At 39.9% G+C, this 22,047-nt stretch overlaps 1 protein-coding gene across 6 annotated transcripts in view; it reads left to right on the top strand.

Annotated features, from left to right (window-relative positions):
• Window positions 1–22,047, top strand: part of LOC108391579 (aldehyde oxidase) — a 66,857-nt gene that overhangs the window by 12,298 nt on the left and 32,512 nt on the right. For all 6 annotated transcript variants that reach the window (XM_037009145.2, XM_017651221.3, XM_073218381.1 and 3 more), the window contains 15 exons: window positions 1,334–1,460; window positions 2,932–2,993; window positions 4,626–4,715; window positions 5,408–5,488; window positions 6,076–6,220; window positions 6,893–6,985; window positions 7,830–7,981; window positions 8,170–8,263; window positions 9,583–9,692; window positions 10,668–10,852; window positions 11,845–12,007; window positions 13,687–13,779; window positions 17,968–18,137; window positions 18,476–18,602; window positions 19,712–19,834. In XM_037009145.2, coding sequence (XP_036865040.1) covers window positions 1,334–1,460; window positions 2,932–2,993; window positions 4,626–4,715; window positions 5,408–5,488; window positions 6,076–6,220; window positions 6,893–6,985; window positions 7,830–7,981; window positions 8,170–8,263; window positions 9,583–9,692; window positions 10,668–10,852; window positions 11,845–12,007; window positions 13,687–13,779; window positions 17,968–18,137; window positions 18,476–18,602; window positions 19,712–19,834 — 1,815 coding nt within the window. The remainder of the gene's footprint in view (window positions 1–1,333; window positions 1,461–2,931; window positions 2,994–4,625; window positions 4,716–5,407; window positions 5,489–6,075; window positions 6,221–6,892; window positions 6,986–7,829; window positions 7,982–8,169; window positions 8,264–9,582; window positions 9,693–10,667; window positions 10,853–11,844; window positions 12,008–13,686; window positions 13,780–17,967; window positions 18,138–18,475; window positions 18,603–19,711; window positions 19,835–22,047) is intronic.

Here is a 22,047-nt window from a genome sequence, read left to right as displayed (position 1 = left end):
TGACTGACTTCTTGGAAGGATGCTTTTGGAAGACTAGAGGACTTTTCCTTTTTAAAGAAAACCCTGACATCACTGGGTTTATTTTCTGTGTTCTAATTAGATGAGACCTGTCCATCTAACATCTTCTAAAGTCAAAGAAACAAGATTCATGTGCTTTAAGGAATATGATTTTGTTGTTTCTTTATAAAGTGGAAAATGAATAACATGATTTTAAACCTGAATGAAAATCTCAGGTACCAAAAAGATTTGTTAAATTTAGGCCTTGTTCAGAAAACAAATAATAAGAATTGTCAATGAATTTTGAGGTTCTTCTGACCAGGTGGCACCTTGTTAGAACTTTGCCTCAAGTGAAAGGGTACCTCCTAGTTATTTAAATTATTCATACATCACTCATTAAAATGTTGATGCTACTTGTTTTTAATCTGTGTTAATGAGGGTCACTTATGAGGAATGGGCGCAACCGGGAAAAAACAGGCGCGACACTGAAAATGGCCAAACTTCAAATGCTCTGGACTTGAAGGGATCTTGGGTTCTGTTTATTTTCCATGAAACCTCATTGCCTGGAGGGAGCAAATTCTGCCTGGATACCCTTGTGAGACTTGGCTGTCCGCAGGCATGCAGGCACCCCCTTTCATTTAGTAACTGCTGCTCTGCTATTGTGGCAGTGTAGCCAAGACAGCTTCCAACATGGAGCTGCACCTTTGAAGTTAGACTTCTAAGAGAAAATGCAGAGAAGAAAAAGGTTTGGAAGAGAAACAAAGGCAATGTTTCCTTCTTGATTGTTCTGTGGGTTGATGATGGCATTTTGTAAACAAACTCCTAGGTGCTAATCATTAGGGCAGTAGTGGGCAACTAGAAGGCACTTGGGAAATACTTGGAGTGTTTTTTTGTTTTCTCAACTTGAGTGCAGTTTGGTTCATTTTTCTGAAGGTCTGGAAAGGGAGCAACCTTTATCTTAGTGATTGCCATCCTGGACTACATACTGAAACCACCTGGGAATCTTTTAAAAATCTCTGTCTGTCCCCCACCCCCAGAGATTCTAAGTCAGTTGGTCTAGGGGTGCTGCTTGGGCTTATTGGAAATTTCAAAGCTCTCCTGGTGATGCTAAAAGCTGAGAACCTTTAATGAAGCTCAAAAGCTGGTGAGGACCAGTACCCACAGCCATCCAGCCCAAGAAAAGGAGGCACTAGAATGAGAAGAATTTCCTGGGCCTCTTTTCCAATTTTAATGCGTAAACGAATTGCCTGAGGAAATTGTTAAAATGCATGTTCTGATTCAGTAGATCTGGGGCAGGGACCAAGATTTTTCATTTTTAACCACTCTGTGCTTCCAGGAGAGGATTGCCAAGTGTCATGGCACACAGTGTGGGTTCTGCACCCCTGGGATGGTGATGTCCATCTACACGCTGCTGAGGAACCATCTGGAGCCCTCTCTGGATCAGTTAACCGATGCCCTTGGTGGTAGGTTATATGTGTGTGTGCGCTTTTATTCTTATATAATGATGATGATGAGAGCAAATACTGGACCTCTGGCACCTACCACACAGTGTATTAACTACCATATAAAGGTGATCTCACTCTTTACAGTCACTGTATAAGATAGTCACTGTTATTATTTTCATTTCTTACCTGGAGGAACTGAGGTTTAAGAGAAAGTAATTTATTCCATTATGCCACCAATAAGTGGAGGAGTTGGTTTGTTCAAATCAGTATTCAACCAAGATCTGCACATTGTACTTGGCTATTTTCTTAGGTCTTTCTTGGTCTGTAAGTCTCCTCCTTTTTTAATTGCTTATTTTTATAAATTTTACAGAGCCATTTTATTTATTTATTCTCAGAAACAGTCCAGTTTCTCCACATACCATTCTCTCCAACAACTCTCTCTTTTCGAGTGGGTACTCCCAGGACCATTTTAAATGACAGAGTGCTCTTGACAAATACAACATGAAATCAAGCAATTGAGATCTTCTGGTGATACTAATTCCAAATCTTAACTGTCTTTATCCAATATAGAATGATTTTATCAAGTTTGGGAGCTCCATGTGTATGGGTGGAAGGGATATTCATTAACAAGATTCTAAACAATTTAAAAAAAAATAGCCTCCAAATCCTACTTTTGGTGAAACAGAGGTATTGAAATCATTACCTCCATGGCTCTATTTGTCTTTGTCCCCTGACTCCCAAAGACCTGATTTTTCTGCCAGAGAACATGAGGCTAAAGCTCATGTCTCTAGCTCCTCTGCACATATGGAAGACCAGAGCCCACAGAAGTAGAAAGGGGAGACACAGTACATAAACTGCCTTCTGCCTGACTTCCTTTGGGTCTCATTATGCACTTGATCTCATGACTATTTGCAATGTGTGCAAGTGACAAAGGCTCTCAGATTCTAGGGTGCTTAAGACTTAGATGGAGTATTTATAATGAATGAAGATTGCTGGAACCCAACCCCAGGGAGCTTGCCTCAGTGGCTTCGTTGGGGGTGACTGTGGGATATGGACCACTGTGAGAGAAACACTGGCCTAATGATTTGTTGTAAATAAATTTTGTGCATGGTTGCTCCCAATGTTGAATAATTACCTTTGCTACTACATAATGCCTTTGGTCTTTCTATCAACTGCAGCTTAGCCCTTGAATGTGGTAGTAGACCAAGAGTTTTTGGCTTGTAATCATTGTGTTCTTTGAGCATCTACAGCAAGGAGAAGATACTAAAACTATTTGCAGAGATAGACTATAAACAGCTGGGTTGTTAAACTATATCACAAGACTCAACCAAATACCCCAAGTTACCGATGAAAAAAATCTGACTTTGCAGGTTAGGTGGACTGAAGTGTCAAACAGGGCTTCTTTCTTGGATGGGGTCCGTCATGCATGTGGCCCACTGTGCCTCTTCCAAGGTTGCTTGAGTAATGGAGTTGGGCCTTTCTCCTTCAGGTAACCTGTGCCGTTGCACTGGATACAGGCCCATCATAGATACCTGCAAGACTTTCTGCACAGTAAGTTGAAAGGAATACATCATTGAGTATATTTTTTCCCCAAGGAAACAAAACAGTTGGGGTGTTAAGCGTTACAAATACAGGGCTACTTCTTATCTCCTATTGTTATCTTCCTATTGTTGTTTGCCCTTGGGCAGGGTGCTTGCTCTCTCTCATCAAGCATGCCTGCTAGGCACATGGTGAGCACCTAAGCACTTTGGTATTGGCTGTGGATCATCTTCCGAGAGGTCTTTCCCGATCTGTTCATCTGGCTCAGGTGCCCTGCCCTCGTGCTCCCAGCAGCCCTCTGTGTATACCACTGTCACAGCCCTGGTCCCACTGTGGTGTCATTGCCCATTTGCTCATCCATCTCTTCACCAGCTGCTGGGCTGCTTGACAGCCGAGGCTGTGCATCTTGACGGCTGGTCACCATACACTGAGGAGCCACTTAATATTTGTTGAGTGAATAAATAAACAAGCAATAATGAAATGAGGGGCATTAACTTGCCCTGTGGAGTTAACCTATGAAATCAGTATATAATAAATAAGAACCAAGTGATAATAACAATACTAGTTAATATATACTGTTAATAAAATTATTAACAAACATTGTTAATATTTATTGCTGTGTGCCAGACTTTGTTATAAGATCTTTGCATATTTTAAGTTGCTTAGTAATTACTGCTCAGCATCACGAATCATCAGAAAAATGCAAAAAATGGTAAAGTTGGCAAGGATATGGAGGAAAGGGAGCCCTTGTGCCGTGCTGGTGGGAATGTAAATCGTTGGAGCCACTATGGAAAATAGTATGGAGTATCCTCAAAAAATTAAGCATAGAACCACCAAAGGATCCAGCAATCCCACTTCTGGATATATATTTGAAGAAAGTGAAATCATTACCTTGAAGAGTTATCTCACTCTCATGTTCACTGCAGTATTATTCACAAGAGCCAAAAATGTGGAAATAATCTGAGTATCCATCAACAGATGAATAGATAAATATGTGTGTGTGTGCATGTACCAAAAAAGACCCCAAATAGCCAAAAATATATATATCCTACCTCTCTATCTACACACTACAATAGAATATTATTCAACCATGAGAAAGTAGGAAATCCTGCCATTTACAACACGAATGAATCTAGGAGACATTATGCTAAGTGAAATTAGTCAGAGAAAGAAAACTGCTGTATGATCTCACTTATGTGTGAAATGTAAAAAAGAAAAAAAAAGCTGAACTCATAGAAACAGAGTAGAATGGTGGTTACCAGGGGCTGGGTTCTGGAAGAGATGGAGAGATGTTGGTGAAAAGGTACAAGCCTTCCATTACGAGATGAATAAGCTCTGGGGATCTAACGTACAGCATGGTGACTATAGTTAACAATACTGTGTTGTGTACTTGAAACTTGCTAAAAGAGTAGACCTTAAATGTTCTCAGCATACACACACACAAATAGTAACTATGTGCAGGAATCGATGAGTCATTTAACTTGATCGTGGTAATCATTAGCAGAATAAATATATGTCAGATAATCACATTGTACACTTTAAATATATAGTTTTATTTGTCAATGATACCTCAATAAAGCTGAAAAAGAACACTGAGTAGAACCAGCTACAAATTCTCAGTTAAATGTTTTTTTTACCCACTAGACTTCTGGCTGCTGTCAAAGTAAAGAAAATGGGATTTGTTGTTTGGATCAAGGAATAAATGAATTACCAGAATTTGAGGAAGGAAATAAGGTCAGTGAAATGTAAATTGTTTTATAAGGTTTTCTCAGTACATGAGCAGAGACCAGCTTAGTTCCAGGAAGAATAAATAACTGCTCAGTTCGACTAATTTGAGGTATGTAAACACATCCCCTCTCCCATCCTCACTCCATCTCTATTAAAAAAAAAAAACACCCACAAATACATGCAAACCTTCCTAACAGCTTTATCCCTCATGCCTGATATTACTCTCATTCAAGTACAGCTTCTTATAGGAGGGAAAACACATTGATCCCTTAATGTTTCTTAGTTTTAAAAAAGTGTTTTGCAAGTCTTTTTTCAAGGACCAGAGCAAAGTGGAGATGTCAGGGAAATGGAAGGACAGACAGAGGGAGTTGTGATGGGAAAGGTGGCTGTGCAGGGAAACATTCTTGTTCTCAGCTGTATCTGGGGCTGCTGCCTATCCTGCCTCCTCTGCTTTCCCCGAGAGAATGCTTAGGGCATTGAGGGCTCTGCAGGCCCATTGATATCTGCAGTGAGTCGCTAGTGACCAGGTCTGTGTTAAAGCCTGTGACTTAGAACCTAGAACCTGTGGCTGGCCAGTGGCTCTTTTTTTTTTTTTTTTTTTTGTCTGCTTTATGTCTATCTTCTTTTGATCTCATTCCAAAAAGGATTTAAAGTACAGTCATCTGATGGCAATAACTTCTGTACTCTCTCTTTTTAAGACAAGCACAAAACTCTTCTCAGAAGAGGAGTTTCTGCCACTGGATCCAACTCAGGAATTGATCTTTCCTCCAGAGCTCATGGTAAGGCAATGTTGAGCTTGTCCTAGAGGAATTCGTGGTGAAATGCCAGGGAGGGTGTTTGCTTCTGGATCCTCTCAAAAGCTGACTAGAAACTAAGTCATATTCACCTCTCATCCTTAGCCTAAGCTCTAAAGAGTCTGGGACCAAGGGGAGATGGGGAAATGAGAGTAGAGTCACCAAGAGGGGACACTTGACTGTAAGAAGCAGCAGATAGTATCTATAAAAAAAAAAGTCATGAAACAACATCACACTTGTAGATGTAGATGCGTTTTCTACTTCTGGTTTTGCTGAAGTTCTTCCTTAGAATGATTTGACAAAATTAAGCATGTTTAAATATTTTTAAACTTTGAAATTAATTCTTTTGAGATAGAAAAGCACCAAAAGAAGGTGTATGGGAACAGTCTTTAGAAGGAATAAAATATTTTTGTACTTTTCATCTGAACTCTAATTTCTTGCTAGTAAAGCTCTACTCTTAGGTCATTTTTATTTTATTTTTGAAGACCTCCATTTCCTTTCTCTGTTCCTACAATGATAGAGCAGAAGCAGACAGAAATGATGATCTTGAATCTCTATTGTTTTTTCAATAGATAATGGCTGAGAAACAACCACAAAGGACCAGGATTTTTGGTGGTGAGAGAATGACATGGATTTCTCCAGTGACACTGAAGGAACTGATAGAAGCTAAAGCCAAGTATCCTCAGGCCCCTGTTGTCATGGGGAACACTTCTGTGGGTATGTAGAACCCCAAGACCTCTTATAAGGAAACTGAGGAAAATGCATTTGGGGGAAAGAACCTCATATATTACATGTTCTCTGGAAAAACGTTCTGAAGTAGCACTTTTAATTATTAAGACTTTACTTCCTCAGCATTGTTCAAAGACCTCCACAACTTCCATTATGTAAGTAAATTCCTCTTGCGCCTAGTCGGAGCAGGGCAGAGTTACACCCAGGAAGACTGCTCCATATCAACCCAGAAGCAGCAGTTCCAGGGACGGCATCATGTCTGTCCATGTGCAAATGGATCTGGGGCTCATATTTGAAATTGCCCTTTGCTTCCTCTCTTGGTGTTGTATCAGTAGGTATAACATGGTTTGCTTATGTGGAAGTTACAGGGCCCTTCTACTGTGCCCATCAGTTTGATTGTCTACCTCTCTGATTGCCTACCCCTAGAATCTTCACAAAGAGATTCTGAGTATGCCACAAATTGTTTTGGACTTGTCAGCCAAGTTCTAAAGCTGACAAGGCTGAAGAGTCCTTGAAGTTTGGGGAAGGTCCATCTGGCCATTCTTGGTGTATGTAGTTTGGTAATGAACAGACCAATAACAAGATATGTAACTGTTATATATTTAAAGATATTACTTGTAATCACAATTTCAAATTTTGTTTTCTTTTCTAATCCCTTAGGGCCTGAAATGAAATTTAAAGGCATCTTTTACCCAGTCATAATTTCTCCTGATGGAATTGTAGATCTAACTGTTATGAACTATGCCTCTAATGGTGAGTTCTTACAGTCCTTGTTTTCTTAGTTAATATGCATTAATCAGTGTATTTCCTTTGCCCAGCAGACAAGCAAAAAAGAATTGTTCCTAATTTTAATATACCGAGAGATTCTCTGTTAAGAATGACAATATTCTGGATGAGTCTTAGGGAAGAATTCTCTATAGTTACATGAATAAGATACTAATTGTCTAAATAGTCATAATTTTACTGAAGAACTTTGATGACTGCCATATCACAAAAATGTAACAGCTATTCAGTGACGGGTACTGTGATAAGTACTGGATAGAAGATAAACAGAATATAGTCTTTAGGGAGCAAAGCAAGTCTAGGTTTAAGCCGTTTAGACTGGTTTGTCCGCAAGTCTAGGTTTAAGCCGTTTAGACTGGTTTGTCCACTCACATAACAGAAATTGATTTAATAACAATGATAACAAGCAATATAAATGTGGATTTGGAGTGTGGCTCTGTAGTTGAGTTCTTGACTATGTCAAATATTAGCTGTAAGAATTTAGTCAAAATCTGAATCCTAGTTTCTTCATCTGAGAAATGGGGCTATTATCTCAAATGTTTGTTAGGACTCAGGACATTCTGTGAAGCATTCAACATAGCACTTGAACAGTGAGTGTTCAAAAAATTAACCTCCATCACCATCACCACCACCTTTGTCACCACCATCACCAACACCTCTTGTCACCACCACCACCTCTGTCACCACCATTACCACCAATAAGCAGGTTGCTGTGTATCCAATATAAAAGTCCCATGGCTATAGCTTTGGTCTAATGGACATTTCTAGGTCAGCAGTGACCACACTGCATTATTTACAAATGGTTTCATTCCAGAGCTGACCTTAGGTGCTGGTCTCAGCCTGGCTCAAGTGAAGGACATCCTGGCTGACCTGATCCTGAAGCTCCCAGAGGAGAAGACACAGATGTACCAGGCTCTCTTGAAGCATCTGAGAACTCTAGCTGGATCCCAGATCAGGAACATGGCTGTATGTATAGATGACAGTAAACTCTGGGGCACATCCCTTGGGTGACTGTCTCTGACAAACCATCATATGTCTTTATTTTGGAAAAGACAAAAAAAATGGTTCTCCAGAGCCTTGCTTAATCCTTACTTTATCAACTGTATTTTTGTAATTACATAACTGGTATGAAAATAACCCATTATTTTAAAAAGTCTTTAGGAGGCCACATTGTGAGCAGGCATCTGGATTCAGATCTAAATCCCCTCCTGGTTGTGGGCAACTGTACCCTCAACTTGCTCTCAAAAGGTAAGTGACAGCTCTTTCTTGGGGGTTATTAAACCTACTCCTAACTTTTCCCCCTCTGATCGAGTGGGACATCCAGTTTTGAAAATGGCTATTCTCTGTAGTATTAATAATTCTCTCCACTTTTCTGGACGCTAGGAAGTTGATCAGTCTGGTCCTAATTCCACACACTTCCAATGTCTTCATCTCTTTCTTTTTGAGGTCTTGTCCTAGATGTTTTCTCATATGGGCCCCCCTACACAGACAATGCTTGTGCTGGTTAACGTCCTGATGTGATCTGAGTAGCGGGGAGAACTATAAGCTACTGAGAACTATTGGGCTCCTTTGCTGAGGACTCTCCAAGTGGAACAGGAGTGTTGCAGGACCCACATCATTCAGTGTGCTCATACTTAATTTGTCATCGATGGAAGCCTATTGATGTTTTTTTCTGTTGAACAATAGTTGGGCTTCATTTTATATTTATTTATTTGAATTCTGTTTTTGAATCTAAGCCCAGAACTTTTAACTAATTTCTCTTATTCCAACTTTGTTAACAATTATTAGTAAGTTCTAATTGAAATCTTTTTTCATTTTCATTTCAAAATATGGACTAGCTTTCTATTACCTGCATTGTTAAATACCTACTCTTCATGTCATCTAAACCACAAAATTATCTTAAGGAGGAAGATATGCATTCAAGTTATAAATTTAAGTAACATCCTCTTTAAAAAGTTACATAATGAGAAATAAGTTTTGTGACATGAATATAAGCATCAAAAACTCTTAGATTTCATTCTAAAGTCATTTTTTGTTATAGCTTTAAATGGTCCTTACCCCAGTATACTGATTAAAGAACAAAAATTATTTAGGTGTTGGAAAAATAAGATTAATAAAAGAACACCTCACTAGTATAAAAACCCATTATAGAAAATTTATTAATTCACTACCAAACCTGGGAGGTTTCCTGATTATGAACAAAAAATGTTTGTTGAATGACTTGATCATAAAATCAAGAGATACACTAGTATCTACTCCCTACCTATAAAGCTCAAAATGAATTATGCTGTTTGGTAAGAGAACTGCCAGTGTCCTGTTCTATGTGACATCTGGGCTACTCAGATATTTTTATTTACAAGCAAGCAAAGAAGTTAAAAAAAAAAAAGGATGATATCTAGTCTGGGTAAATACTTTTACCCATTGTAGGGTAAAAGATTTTTAAAAAATAGGAAGAGTACTTCCTTTCCCCATCAGTTCCCTCCAATATTTGGTAGAATTATTTCCAAAGTTTTGACGTTTGATTGTTAATAGGACAGATTCTAGGGAAGTGCCATTTCTTTCCACAGAAGGCAAACGACAGATTCCTTTAAATGAGCAGTTTCTCAGAAAGTGCCCCACTGCAGATCTAAAACCTGAAGAAATCTTGGTCTCAGTGAACATCCCCTGCTCAAAGAAGGTAAGAATATCCTTCTTTCAATTTCCTGGTTTTACCTGGAGGCATCTGGTTAATTCCAAAAAATAGTGGGTTCAGGAAAGGTGCTGAATATTTATAGGGTAGATTATGAGGAATCTCAAATAATTACATTTTACTTGCACTCAGTTCTCCCCTATCAATCCTAGAATCAAGAGACCTTTGTTTCTGCCTCTCTTTCTCTCTCTCTCCCCCACACAGCCCCAATCCAAACTCTAAGGATTCTATCCTACAAATTTTTAAAATTCTTTTTCCTATGAGGCTTTTCCCTAAAATATACCTCTTGAAAATATACCTCTATCTATATTTTGAAGTTTAAAAAAGGTTGAAAAAATACATTTGCAAAAAAATTTAGTGGAAAGAAGAAGGGCTTTGGAGCCAGATTCGATATCAAAACCTGGTTTCAATTACTAATTACTAATTACTCCAGATCTTCTATTCCCCATCAAGAAATGGGAATAATCAAGTCTGTCTTGGAGGGTGTATTAGTTTTTGAGGGTTGCCATAACAAAGAACCACAGACGGAGTGGCTTAAACAACCAAAAAACATTTTTTCACAATTCTAGAGGCTTCCAAGTCTGATATCAAGGTGTCATCTGAGGCTTCTTTCCTTCTTCTGAGGTTTCTTTCCTTGGCCTATAAATAATCTCTTCTCCCTGTCTTCACATGGTTTTTGGACACATGTGTCCATAATTTCCTTCTTATAAGGACACTACCATCTTGGATGACCACCTACCCTAATTACCTCAGTTTAACTTAATTACCTCTTTAAAGACTCTATCTCCAAATAGAGTCACATTCTGGGGTTCTGGGGGTTAAGACTTCAACATACTAATTTTGGGGGGCACAATTCAGCCCATAACAGAGAGTGTGACAAGGATGTATGAGGCAACATACATAAATTGCCTAGTGCATAGTTGTCACTCACCATGGTTGTACATGTGCCACTTTTGCCTTCAGTGGGAATTTGTGTCAGCCTTCCGACAAGCCCAGCGGCCACAGAATGCACTTGCAATAGTCAATTCCGGAATGAGAGTCTTGTTTGGAGAAGGGGATGGCATCATTAGAGAGTTATCCATCTCGTATGGAGGTGTTGGTCCAACCACCATCTGTGCAAAGAATTCCTGCCAGAAACTCACTGGAAGGTATGGCATCATGTACTTAGACTCCAAGTAATGGGGCAGCTCTTTTTGTGGTGACATGCAAGTACAAGAAGAAAAATGCTTACTGCCATTTTATTTTATTTTATTATTTTTTATGGCATGGAGTTCCAATAAAACTTTATGATTATTTTCATGGGTCCTGATTTTAGTGAATTCTGAAGTAGGTGTCATATAATCTGATTGTGTGTGTGGTCTGTGTATGTGAGAGACATAGAGACAGAGACAGAGACAGACAGAACCCATCTCCCAAAAGTACAGAGGCACAGTAAGCAAAATGAGTAAATTTACATTTTTTACTATGAGAGAATAATTTACCAGGATGAAAAATAGATTATGGGAATTTGTTTTATATATATATTACCAAATGCATTTGCTTACCTGATTTCTTATTTCTACAGGGAATACTAATAGCCAATATTTCTTGAGCATGTACTTGGTATCAGTTGCCGTTTCAGAAGTAAATAGACAGCAATTGTTAAAAAGCATTAACTTGATTGAGCCAGACTGCTTGGGTCCAAATCTTGGTTCAACCCAGTTGATCCTGTGACCTCAGTCAGCTTACTTAACGTTATGGCACCTCAGGTTCCTTATGGGTCAAAGGGGGATAATCGTCCCAGCTCACAGAGTGCTTGAGAGCATTAGAGTGAACACATCAAAGGTGCTTAGAACAGAACGTAGCCTGCAATAGAGGTTCTTGTGATAATAGGGGTCAGTTCCTCCAGAGCATAGGATGTGACCCAGTCATTTCCTTCTCATGGCCACTCCATGAGAAATAGCTTCAGCCATTCCCCTGTTACAGATGAGCAAGTGGTGGGCCAGGCCAGGAGCCTGGAGAGTGGTGGACTGTCATTCGAATGTGGGACACCTGGCTCTTATTTTTTGCATTAAATTGTAGCTATTTGTCTTAGGCACTCATGAGCCTGTGAAGTAATGAGTCCTGTCAGGCTAGGAGTCCTCTCTTTTGACTCTCACAGGCCCTGGAATGAAGAGATGCTGGATGCGGCTTGCCGGTTGGTTTTGGATGAAGTCTCTCTCCCAGGCTCGGCTACTGGAGGGAAGGTGGAGTTCAAGAGGACTCTCATCATCAGCTTCCTCTTCAAGTTCTACCTGGAAGTGTCACAGATTTTGAAGAAGATGGTAAATGGAACTGGCCACATGGTAGCCCTCCATTCCTGGGGGCTATGGTAATACCCAACGTGGAAGCAACAGCCCGCTGCCAAATAACTGTAGAATAGGAAAGACAACCTGAATGAGAAACCCCTGGGCTTGTTGACCCCTGTCAGGCTGTCTGTTGATGCTGTCTGAGTGTGGGCAAGGATTGCAAGCAGAGCACAGAGCTGTGCAGGATTTTAACGCCACTCAGTTATTTTGTTTCTGACCTGTCGTTTGTCTAGATGGTGTGCAGAAAACTCGTTAATGATAAGAATTTATTTTCCCTCAGTAAAACGTTTCTTTCACTTGTGAAGGGTTATCTTCCTACATTTGGCTTTCTTCTCTGGGTTCAGTTTCGTTTTTCTCACCAATGGTGATGGCAGCTGCTCACAAGGTTATTGTGAAATGGGTCATCATAGGAAAAGGGCTGAATATGGCCCCTAGTGCTTCAGAGGAACGTGACGAAGACAACCTAGTAGCTGTCTTAATAACAGTAGCACCCATCCAGGCCTGCTCTTGCCTGCTCTTCCTTAGGACAAACAATTAATTACAAGGGTCTTGGCTAGGGAGGACAAAACTGAAAGAATTTCTCTGAAAAAACTTGCCAGACCCAAAGGGAACTTGAACTAACATTAATCCCAAGCCACAGCGGCTGCCCAAACGCACCTGATAATGTTCTTCATGTTGTATAGGAATCAGTACTATCACTTTAAATAAGAGGCACCAAGTTCTCTCTTATCATTGCATCTGAGGGTATTTTCTCATTACGGATGGAAACAACCAAGAACCAGCAGGGTTATATCAAACTTTTAAGAATGGAAGCTTGAAATCAAATATAAGTGACATAATGTCACCAGGTAATTAGAAGAGAAAAAAATAAAGCCAGCTGTAGACTCCTCTAATTAATTGCAAACTGATACAATTTTTTGTGTGAATCAAGTGTATAACTTAAAGCTTCTGCCCTATAGTCTAATAACTTCTATCCTAATTCTTCTAGTCAATATTCCTCTATTATTTAGAATGATAGCTTTTGTTGGCTTTAATTTTATTAAAACTTTTTAGAGTGTAAAAATAACCATTAAGTATACTAGTAAAAGTCTTGTCAAAAGACCCAAATGACCGATTTCTGTCAGTTCTAAGACGTGTTCTTCCCGAGGCCCTGGGATGGGGCGGGGAACTGTCCTTCCTGTGGGGCTGCGGCAGAGGCCCGGCCCTCGGCACTTCCCTCTCTCCCTGGCTGGCCAGGTCCTGCATGGCAGAGTTGTACGCTCATTAGCAATGGTGTGCTCTGGCTCTGACTTTTTCCTACGTTAAGTATTCCCGTTCTGTACATTTTATTTACTCTGCTTCTATCTTCCTGTTTTAATTGTTTAAAAAAAATGTCGTTCTCACATTGAAGAAAGCATGTGAGAGAACCCTAAGAAACATAAAGATGTTGTAAGGGACCTACTATATCCACTTGGCTCTTCATACTGCAAGGTAGTACGGACCTTCTAGAATGTGTGTCCTGAAGGTTAGGGAGCTGCCTGTACTTCCCTGGTGCTCTGTTTTGGGTGAGTTAATAAAATACTTCAGAGTAGAGCCACTTGCTAAGAACCATTCTATCCTCCCTTCTGAGACTGTTCTGGCATCTTTTAAGTAATTACAATTGTTCTACTTTTCAGGACCCTGTGCATTATCCTGGCCCTGCAGACAAGTATGAGAGTGCTTTAGAAGATCTTCATTCCAGACATCACTGGAGTACATTAAAGTACCAGGTTTGTGGCATTTGTTTGTTTTTTTTAATGCGACGGACCTGGGCTAAACCTCTCTCATCTACACATCCCCTCTTATCTCTCAGTGATTCTCAGGCTTTACAAGCCCCAGCTCCCCTGCCAGTGAACTCAGATCCTTCCTTCTTTAGTGTTACTTAAAATTTCAAAATCAATGAAGATTCATAACTAAAATTAAAGTTACAATGGTAATTTAAGTATACATATCTGTTTTTATCTTGAAGGCTGTTGTGTTTTGTTCTGTGGCCTTGTATCACTAACATGAACCAGCTGGCTAGCTTGCTGTGTGCTTTCCGCCCTTGGCGTCCTGGAAGTCAGAGCACCGCCAAAGTCAGATTCTGTGTCAGGGCCATGGATTGCTTTATTTCATTTACAGAGAAGCAGAAAACACAACCCTTGGAGGTTGAGGAAATGTAGTAATGCTTTTTTAAAAGAGCTGTTGTTTAATTTTGTTTGAATGTGGAGATATTTTGCTCCCCTGGTCCCTTCTTTCCAAGTGTTTGTGTGTGAGTTACATTTAGAGTTGAATCAAACTTGGTGCTAAGAGCTATGCGAACTCTCCTAACAAAAGCTAGCTATTAGAACAGAATTCCTCATAGCTTTCAAATGGAATTTTCTGCCATAACATCATAAAAATATCACCTGAAGTTATCCTGTTGGTAAACTGGATAAGGTTTGATATGTTTTACCTTGTAATTACTATCAAGAAACTTTGCCTTGAGAGTTTTATTAAGTCAAGAACATGAAGAGGATTTTTAAAGCATCAGCTCATTGAATCTATTGTTGGATGAAGTTACAAAAGTTTTTATGTCATAATGAACTTTGAAGTTGGTGTCTTTTCCTTGATGTTTTGGGTTCAGTATGTTCAAAAGTTCAAAGATACCAAACTCCATTAAAAATGATCATTTTGAAAGTTAAAAACAGCTGCCATCTTCCCTGGTATTCTGCAAAACACAGTAGCTGCAACCTTCAGCCTAAAAATACCCTAACATTTTCTTGGTGGTGGAGTGAACTTCATAAAAGATAAACAACAAATTAATGGGCATTCATATCAGCCAGAGAAAAGCTATAATATTCACATTGTTGGCTGTCTTAAAAGGGAGTTTGTTATTACAGACTTCAAGGCAAAGTTTTGGGAACAGTGTGTCTCCCACACAGAGGAGTTTTGCTCTTGTTTTTCACACACTCAGATATCCACAACTCAGCATTCATGAATGAGCCTCTTCTCCCCAAATCAGTCCGTTTGCTTTGAAAGCATTTTGAGTTTGAAGGTATCACCGGTTTGAGGAGACAGCATTCTTCCAAGGATTCTTTAGCCATATAACGAGCAACAACAAGTAAGCAAGTGTGACCTCTTTCACCATAGATTCATCACAACTGACCACGAAAAAACATTGTTATATCTTCAGCTAAAGCAATCAATTACATATTTGATTATAGAATCGGACAAAGATATATTTTAGGATTTTTTCTCAATCTTTCGGCAGGCCTTATACAGCAAGGTTTCAAAACGCTTTCTTTCTTTTTTTAAGATGTTTGTATCGAAGTGTAGTTGCTATACAATATTACATTGGTTTCAAGTATACAACGCAGTGATTCAACAGTTACACACATTATTAAATCCTCACCACAACTAGTGCCATTACCATCTGTCAACACAGGAAGATGTTACAGAATCGTTGGCTGTGTTCTCTATGCTGAATTTCCATCCCCATGACCAGCTTATATTATGATTGAGATTTTGTCATGTCACAGAAAATCTCCAGAACCTTTACATATACCTACAAGTGTGTTTCCTTAGTGTCTAAACCTATTAAGTACCTTGAATTTTGCTCTCCAGGATGGAAGAAGCCTCTTGAGAGTTTAAAAATGATGTGGGTGGTTTTTCACTCAACTGTTGTTCAAGTTGAGTTGAGAGCCCAGAGCAGTACTTGGGGGTGTTTTGCCAAGGGAGTTGATCCTACCATCTGTAACATAAAAAGCCATGCCTGATACAGCCCTCATACATTTTTTTCCCTTTGATCATGTCTTAGCTCCTCAAAGGGGAGGGGGAAGAAGCCTCCTGAGGGCACTTGGTCATGAGGACAGAGCGAAATACTATGTCAGGGAAGCTGGTGTGTGTCCAGGCTGCTTCCGCTCCTATCATGCCTGAACCCCATATGTAAAACTTTCTCTCATTTTTCCTATTCCCCTACATTTGTGATCTAATGTCTACCTTTATTTAATGGTGCCTGGCCCAAGTTCTAAATTATCTTTCTTGGTAATCTTCTGCTATTTAGTTTATAAAGTCAGGATAAAGAAAACAGACTTGGCCACTACTTCTTTTTTATGCATTGTATTATAGTGACTACGGAATTGAAGTTTATTTTGAAATGAAATAAATAGGGATGTTAAAACGACAAATGCTTATCAGTAAGTGTATGTTTTCCTGTAAAGTAGTAAATATTATGTGAAATAGGAATAAGTTCAGAGCATCCAATATATATGTCTTATGCCAAGTTAATTTAGAAATGACCCTACTATCTACATAAAATTGTCAGTCAGAATTTGGCTGATATTTTACTTCTTGTCATTTTTATTATGAAAACAATAGGGTTTTTTTCATTTTCCAAATGACCATTAAAAATGCTGAATGTGTTTTCAAATTACACGGGCCACTCTCCCCTTTCCCCTCCTGATGTCCCAGGCATGCCCCCCTGGAGAACCTCTGGTCTATCTAAAGCCAAAGGTTTATCTCTTTCTTGAGTCCCTCCAGTTGGCGTCTATCTAAAGCCAAAGGTTTATCTCTTTCTTGAGTCCCTCCAGTTGGCTGGCAGTGAGCACGGTGCCCTCTTCTGAGCCCCGAGAGCAGCAGAGGGTACTGGAGCAGTGGGTTTTTCGGTTTTCCTTGCGGGAAGCTCCCCATCAGGACCATGATGGCCTCCTCCGTTCAGGTTATTTGTTAAACGAAATCCAAATGTTTGGAAGGGAAAAGAAAGCAGAGCATTTGCATGAGACAAAAGCACTCTGATCAGTGGGATCCCAGACAGCTGGGTGATCTTCCATGGCAGAAGAGTCCCAGAGTGCTTTCAGTGGACCAGGGGTCGCTTTGACTCTGGAAAGCCAGCAACTGTGAGTGAAATGAGATACCACTTTAGGTGGAATCAAATGTCCCACTTCCTGTTAATATGTCCCCAGTGAGCTGTGGATAGTATTGCCCAGTGCTGCTCAGCAGGCATCTCCTCAGGCAGAGCTCCAGGCCCCAAAGCTTCCGCCTCCTTTTAGAGAGGAGACACATGGCTGCTGGACGGGCACCTTCCCTGGAATTTTCCACCTCCTACACTCTCAAGACCCACCCCCTTAGCAACCCCCGCCTTTCCCCTGGTCTCTGAGCTTGGCCTATCCCATGTCTCTTAACCCCTCTTTCTTTATACAGCAACCTTTCTCCCAGTAACCAACCAATTAGGAAAGCTAACAACTCCTTTGTATTTGAAATACTGGGGGACACATGTTTTTTAATTTCCACTTTAGTTAATGAATCATATTTAAAGTAACTTACAGAACCAATAGCAGCACATTTTATTCCACGGTCTCTAAGAAAGAGTAACAATAATGAATCATTTCTCCAAGTGCAGACACCTTTGTCTTTATTCTGCATCAGGATGATCTGTTATATGAGTTTTACCAATTATTTCTTAGACTTCCTCACTCACAATAGAAAAACAAAAGGCTCCTCTGGTTGAAGGCATGTCCTCAATAATTTTCTATAAATATAGTCACAATATCATCATACTCTTCTGAAAAATATATGTGCCATGCTTAGATACAATGGTAAAATAATTCTGATAATACAATTTAAAAAAATACATGAGCATTAGCAAGAGAACATAATTTTACATTATCAGAAAGAAAGATTTATATTCATTTACTTACACAAGTAAAATTTGCATTAGGGGTATTTGTGGTCTATATTAAAAAAAAGTGAGAAAAAAATAAGGACAACATTATGGCTACTCATCCCAGTTTGCCTATTAAATTATTGAAATAGGCTTATTGCTCTGGTGTTATTATTAATGGTGACTTTTTTCATTTTTAAAAGTGTTCTGGCTTGGATGTACATTATACAGCTACCCTCTTATGGGAGATGTGCATAATATGATTATAAAAGAGATATGCTTGTTATTGATTAAACAGAATGTAGATGCAAAGCAGCCTCCTCAAGACCCAATTGGCCATCCCATCATGCATCTGTCTGGTATTAAGCATGCCACGGGTGAAGCCATCTACTGTGATGACATTCCTGCTGTGGACCCAGAACTTTTCTTGACTTTTGTAACAAGTTCAAGAGCTCATGCTAAGATTGTGTAAGTGGCCAAGTTTTTTCCCAGTAGACATTAGTGATTGCCTTTCCATCTAACTAAGTCCCATTAGTGAAGAGTAATGGTTGAAGAGCGTGAACTGAACTATTTGCCGAGGCTATCCAAAGCAGCTTGGAGGTAAAATGGGGTTGAAATGTAGAATTATTACAATTTGTCCCTGCATATAATAACTTCATTTTCCCAATAGTCTGGCAGAGAACTGTTGGAGCAGTTCCCAGGCATACCTTACCACTCTTGTAGCTTATTTTCCAACTAAGCATGTTCTCCAGCGTCTTCGGGCTGCAGGGTTGCTCTGAGGTACCCCTGTGTGTGTTCTCATCCAGGTCTATTGATCTATCTGAAGCTCTCAGCCTGCCAGGTGTGGTAGACATTGTAACTGAGGAACATCTTCAGGGTGTAAACTCCTTCTGCCTTCTAACCAAACCTGAGAAACTTCTGGGGACAGAAGAGGTACTGAAGTTTTGCTTTTTGTTTAAAAAATTTCCTCAGTTAATGGCACTGTGTATATTCTTGATAATAGCATTAAACTCAGCACATCATAAAGGATTGCATGGTCTTTGAATGCTTATAAAGAACACTATATTCTAATATTGAATGAATTAAAATATATTCATTTTCCACATAAGTAGAAAACTTGACTAGTTAGATCAAAGATACTTTGGTGTTTTATATTGTCTAGTAGTAAGATACTGTGCTGCTAACAAGAGTGAAAGGATAAATGAGAGAACATAATGACAACTTCTATTTACTGACCCCTCCACTGACCCTCACCATTGCCCCAGTGTCACTGTGTCCAGAGTCTAAGTCCAAGTTCAAGTGGTATTTCCACCATGAAGACTTTCTTATCCTTTAATACTAGAGTTATCTCTCACTCTGAACTCCCTCTGACTCATTCATTCATGCTGCTATGCATTTGACAGGCATTTTTTAGGTGAGCACCTTATATGTATGGTGACCTGCTGGTTATTGATTAAGCAGAATAGTGTTGGTTCAAAAACAGGCCCTGTGCACACAGGGCAAGGAGAAACTGAAGAAAGAGGCAGAGCACCCTAGTTGGGTAGGTGGCAGGTTTGATAAACAAGAGAGCTTACTTGGAGGCAGGTCTTGGGGGGCTACAAGACAAGTAGAACTTTGCACCCACCCACCAAATCCTAAACCCAGAGGCCTTGATGAGGCTCAGCCACGTGTACCATCCAGATGGTCTCAACAACACATTGCTTCTCAAGGCTGCATCCTTGGTAACTGTTCCCACTGTAGGCACAGTGGCAAAAAGTATATTCCAAGGACAGAGGGGGGAGGGTGAGGAGCCCCCACTTGCCTGCGGCTAGCTTATGGGTCAAGGGACTGTCACATCGTCTCGATGACCTCCTCCAACACTGGTGTCAGCAGGTCAACTCTGACAAATGCGCTTTCCTCCCAAAGCCTTTGCTAACTGTGGTTCTGCAGATACAGACACATGTGAAGGGATATAGCTCTGTGCTGCGGGGAAGGAAAAGTGGATGAAAGGAGAGGACCTGGTATCTGCCTTCACTGAGGACCAAGGTCTTTCTGTGTTCTAGGTATTTTGTGTGGGTCAGCTTGTCTGTGCCGTGATTGCAGATTCCGAGGTCCAGGCAAAGCAAGCTGCCAAGAGAGTGAAGATCGTCTATCAAGATTTGGAGCCGCTAATCCTAACAATTGAGGTAATGAGTTCAGGGGTGATGCCAGCAGAGCAAATTTCAGGGGTGTATTAATTAAAATGCTTTTGGCTACAGTAACAGAAAAGAAAATCTGGCTCAAAGTGGTTTCCAAAATACAGGGACTTTATTGGCCCCAAACTATATCAGTGTTTGCAAGAAACCTAATTTTCTGCCTCTTTGCTGCCTATAATACAGACTTTATCCCCTACGGTGGCAGTATGGCGGCCAGGAGTTTCCTGTTGATGTCCAAAGAGCAAAACAGCACACCCCTGCCCCAGCAATCCCAAGCAGGGGTCCTGAGATCCTGCCTCAGCAGGCCACTTAGGTCACAGGTCCACCTCTGAATGAATGACTGGCCAGAGGATTAGAAGAGCTATTGGTTACTGTGGGTGGGGAAGGGAGGGGTCATATTTCTTTGGAGTGCATGGGCTGTATGTGAGAGTGGTGGTGACCTAAAGAGAAATCTGATCACTGGAAGGAGGCAGGTGAGAGGAATGCTAGATGTCAACCAACAATGTCCAAGACAGCGGGCACACCCTGCAATTCTGTATTCACCTTCTCCCGGACTCTTTCAGGCACACAGAGAGAACCAACAAGATGCTCTATGAAGCAAACGTTGGAGACATTCTTTTTAGAGTTTTTAGTGCATATCTTAAATGAGTCTAAGAAATAGATCCTATGATGCCTAAAGTTATTTTAGCATCTTAAACCAACTGGAGAATTGCTTTTCCTAACCTGTCTTTTAGAGAGGAGTTAGAGATTTACAAAAATGATAAGACTTATCTCCATAAAATGATAGGATGTTCTTCGGCATGCATTTCACTGGTTCTTATAATTTACTGAGTAATAAAAGCATGAAAATTGGGAACACGGCATGAAGAGATTATCTTCAGCATGTACTCCGGGAATACATTATCTTCACTACAGAATGAGTACGTTGTTCTCTAGGTGACTAGAAAGCCTAGAGGCAGCAAATGAGGAAATGACTTGGCTAAGATTAGTATCTCCTAAGATTAGTGTCTCGGGGAGAACTTAGCTCTGGGTGTGTTTCCTCTCACACTGCTTTATGCCTAAGGAACATAGAGTTTGTTTCTGGACAATGTCCTCATGTTACAAAATTAAAATAAAATCATGTCAAGAAGACAAAAATATAGAAGTTTAGTTGGTGGCAAAGGGTAATTAGGCCTCCCAAACTTTCCTGACCAGTTTTTCAGATTCAAACATCCTGTTCCCTTTTCATTCATATGTTGGCTAGCTTACTTTATACATTCCTTCCCCAAAATTTTAATTTAGTTACTTCTTAAGAAATTATTTCTTAATTATTTCTTAATAAGAAAATATTTACATAATACCTCATCAAAATATTATGTAATCTTCTCCCCAATACCAACTGGTAAATATCTTCCCTTCTCTCCCCCAATCTTCCAAACAAGCAAACTGAAAGCACCCTTTCCCCACCCTCTCCAGCTCCAACCATCAGATCCCTAATTGTTCACCAGAGAATACCAGCTTTAAATACCAAACTCTGACATTGTGGAGAAGAGTCATCTCACATTTTGTCAGAGGTTAACCTCTCCAAGGTCAAACACATGGATGAGGGTGGATTTAACCAAGGTTTCTGGCAAGGAAATATGCCTAGCTCCCTACACATTCCAGTTCTTATCACTTTACTGGCCAAGAAATATTCAGGAAATTGGCTCAAGGTTACTCAAATAGCAAGCAGCAATTAAAGTGGAGAAAGATTAGACATTTAGAAACAGGATTTATAAAACTTAATTCCTGTTTTCAACCTGGGCTGAATCTTAGAGTAATAAGAAAATCATATAAATTGATTCCATTAGGAACTGTGTTATTAATCAAAATAGGATAAAACCAATACATCTCTGTCACTATGGGTAAGGTTTAATCTAGCTCATGCTTTTCTGAGTGTTTGATAGTTTGAACGTGGAACTTCTATCAAAGTTCTTGACTTGGGATCAGGCTGATGAGCATGATGAGAAAAATATGCTCTGACCAGAATTTCTTATCAATCATTATGCTCAACAACATGGGTAACACCTTTACAGGGCTCACTGTGTTGTTTCCTGGTTCTAAGCAGGTTTCATATATTAACTCACTAAATGCTCACCATAGTCCTTTGAGATAAAAATTGTTACTGTTCCCATTTTGATAAGGAAACTAAAGGAATGCGCTATCCAAGGTCTCAGCCAGTCAGT

Source organism: Manis javanica, chromosome 12 (genome assembly GCF_040802235.1).
Source record: "Manis javanica isolate MJ-LG chromosome 12, MJ_LKY, whole genome shotgun sequence".
In the NCBI taxonomy this organism is placed as follows: Eukaryota; Metazoa; Chordata; class Mammalia; order Pholidota; family Manidae; genus Manis; species Manis javanica.
Note: the sequence above shows the minus strand (reverse complement) of the source record. Positions and strands in the feature narration are given on the sequence as shown.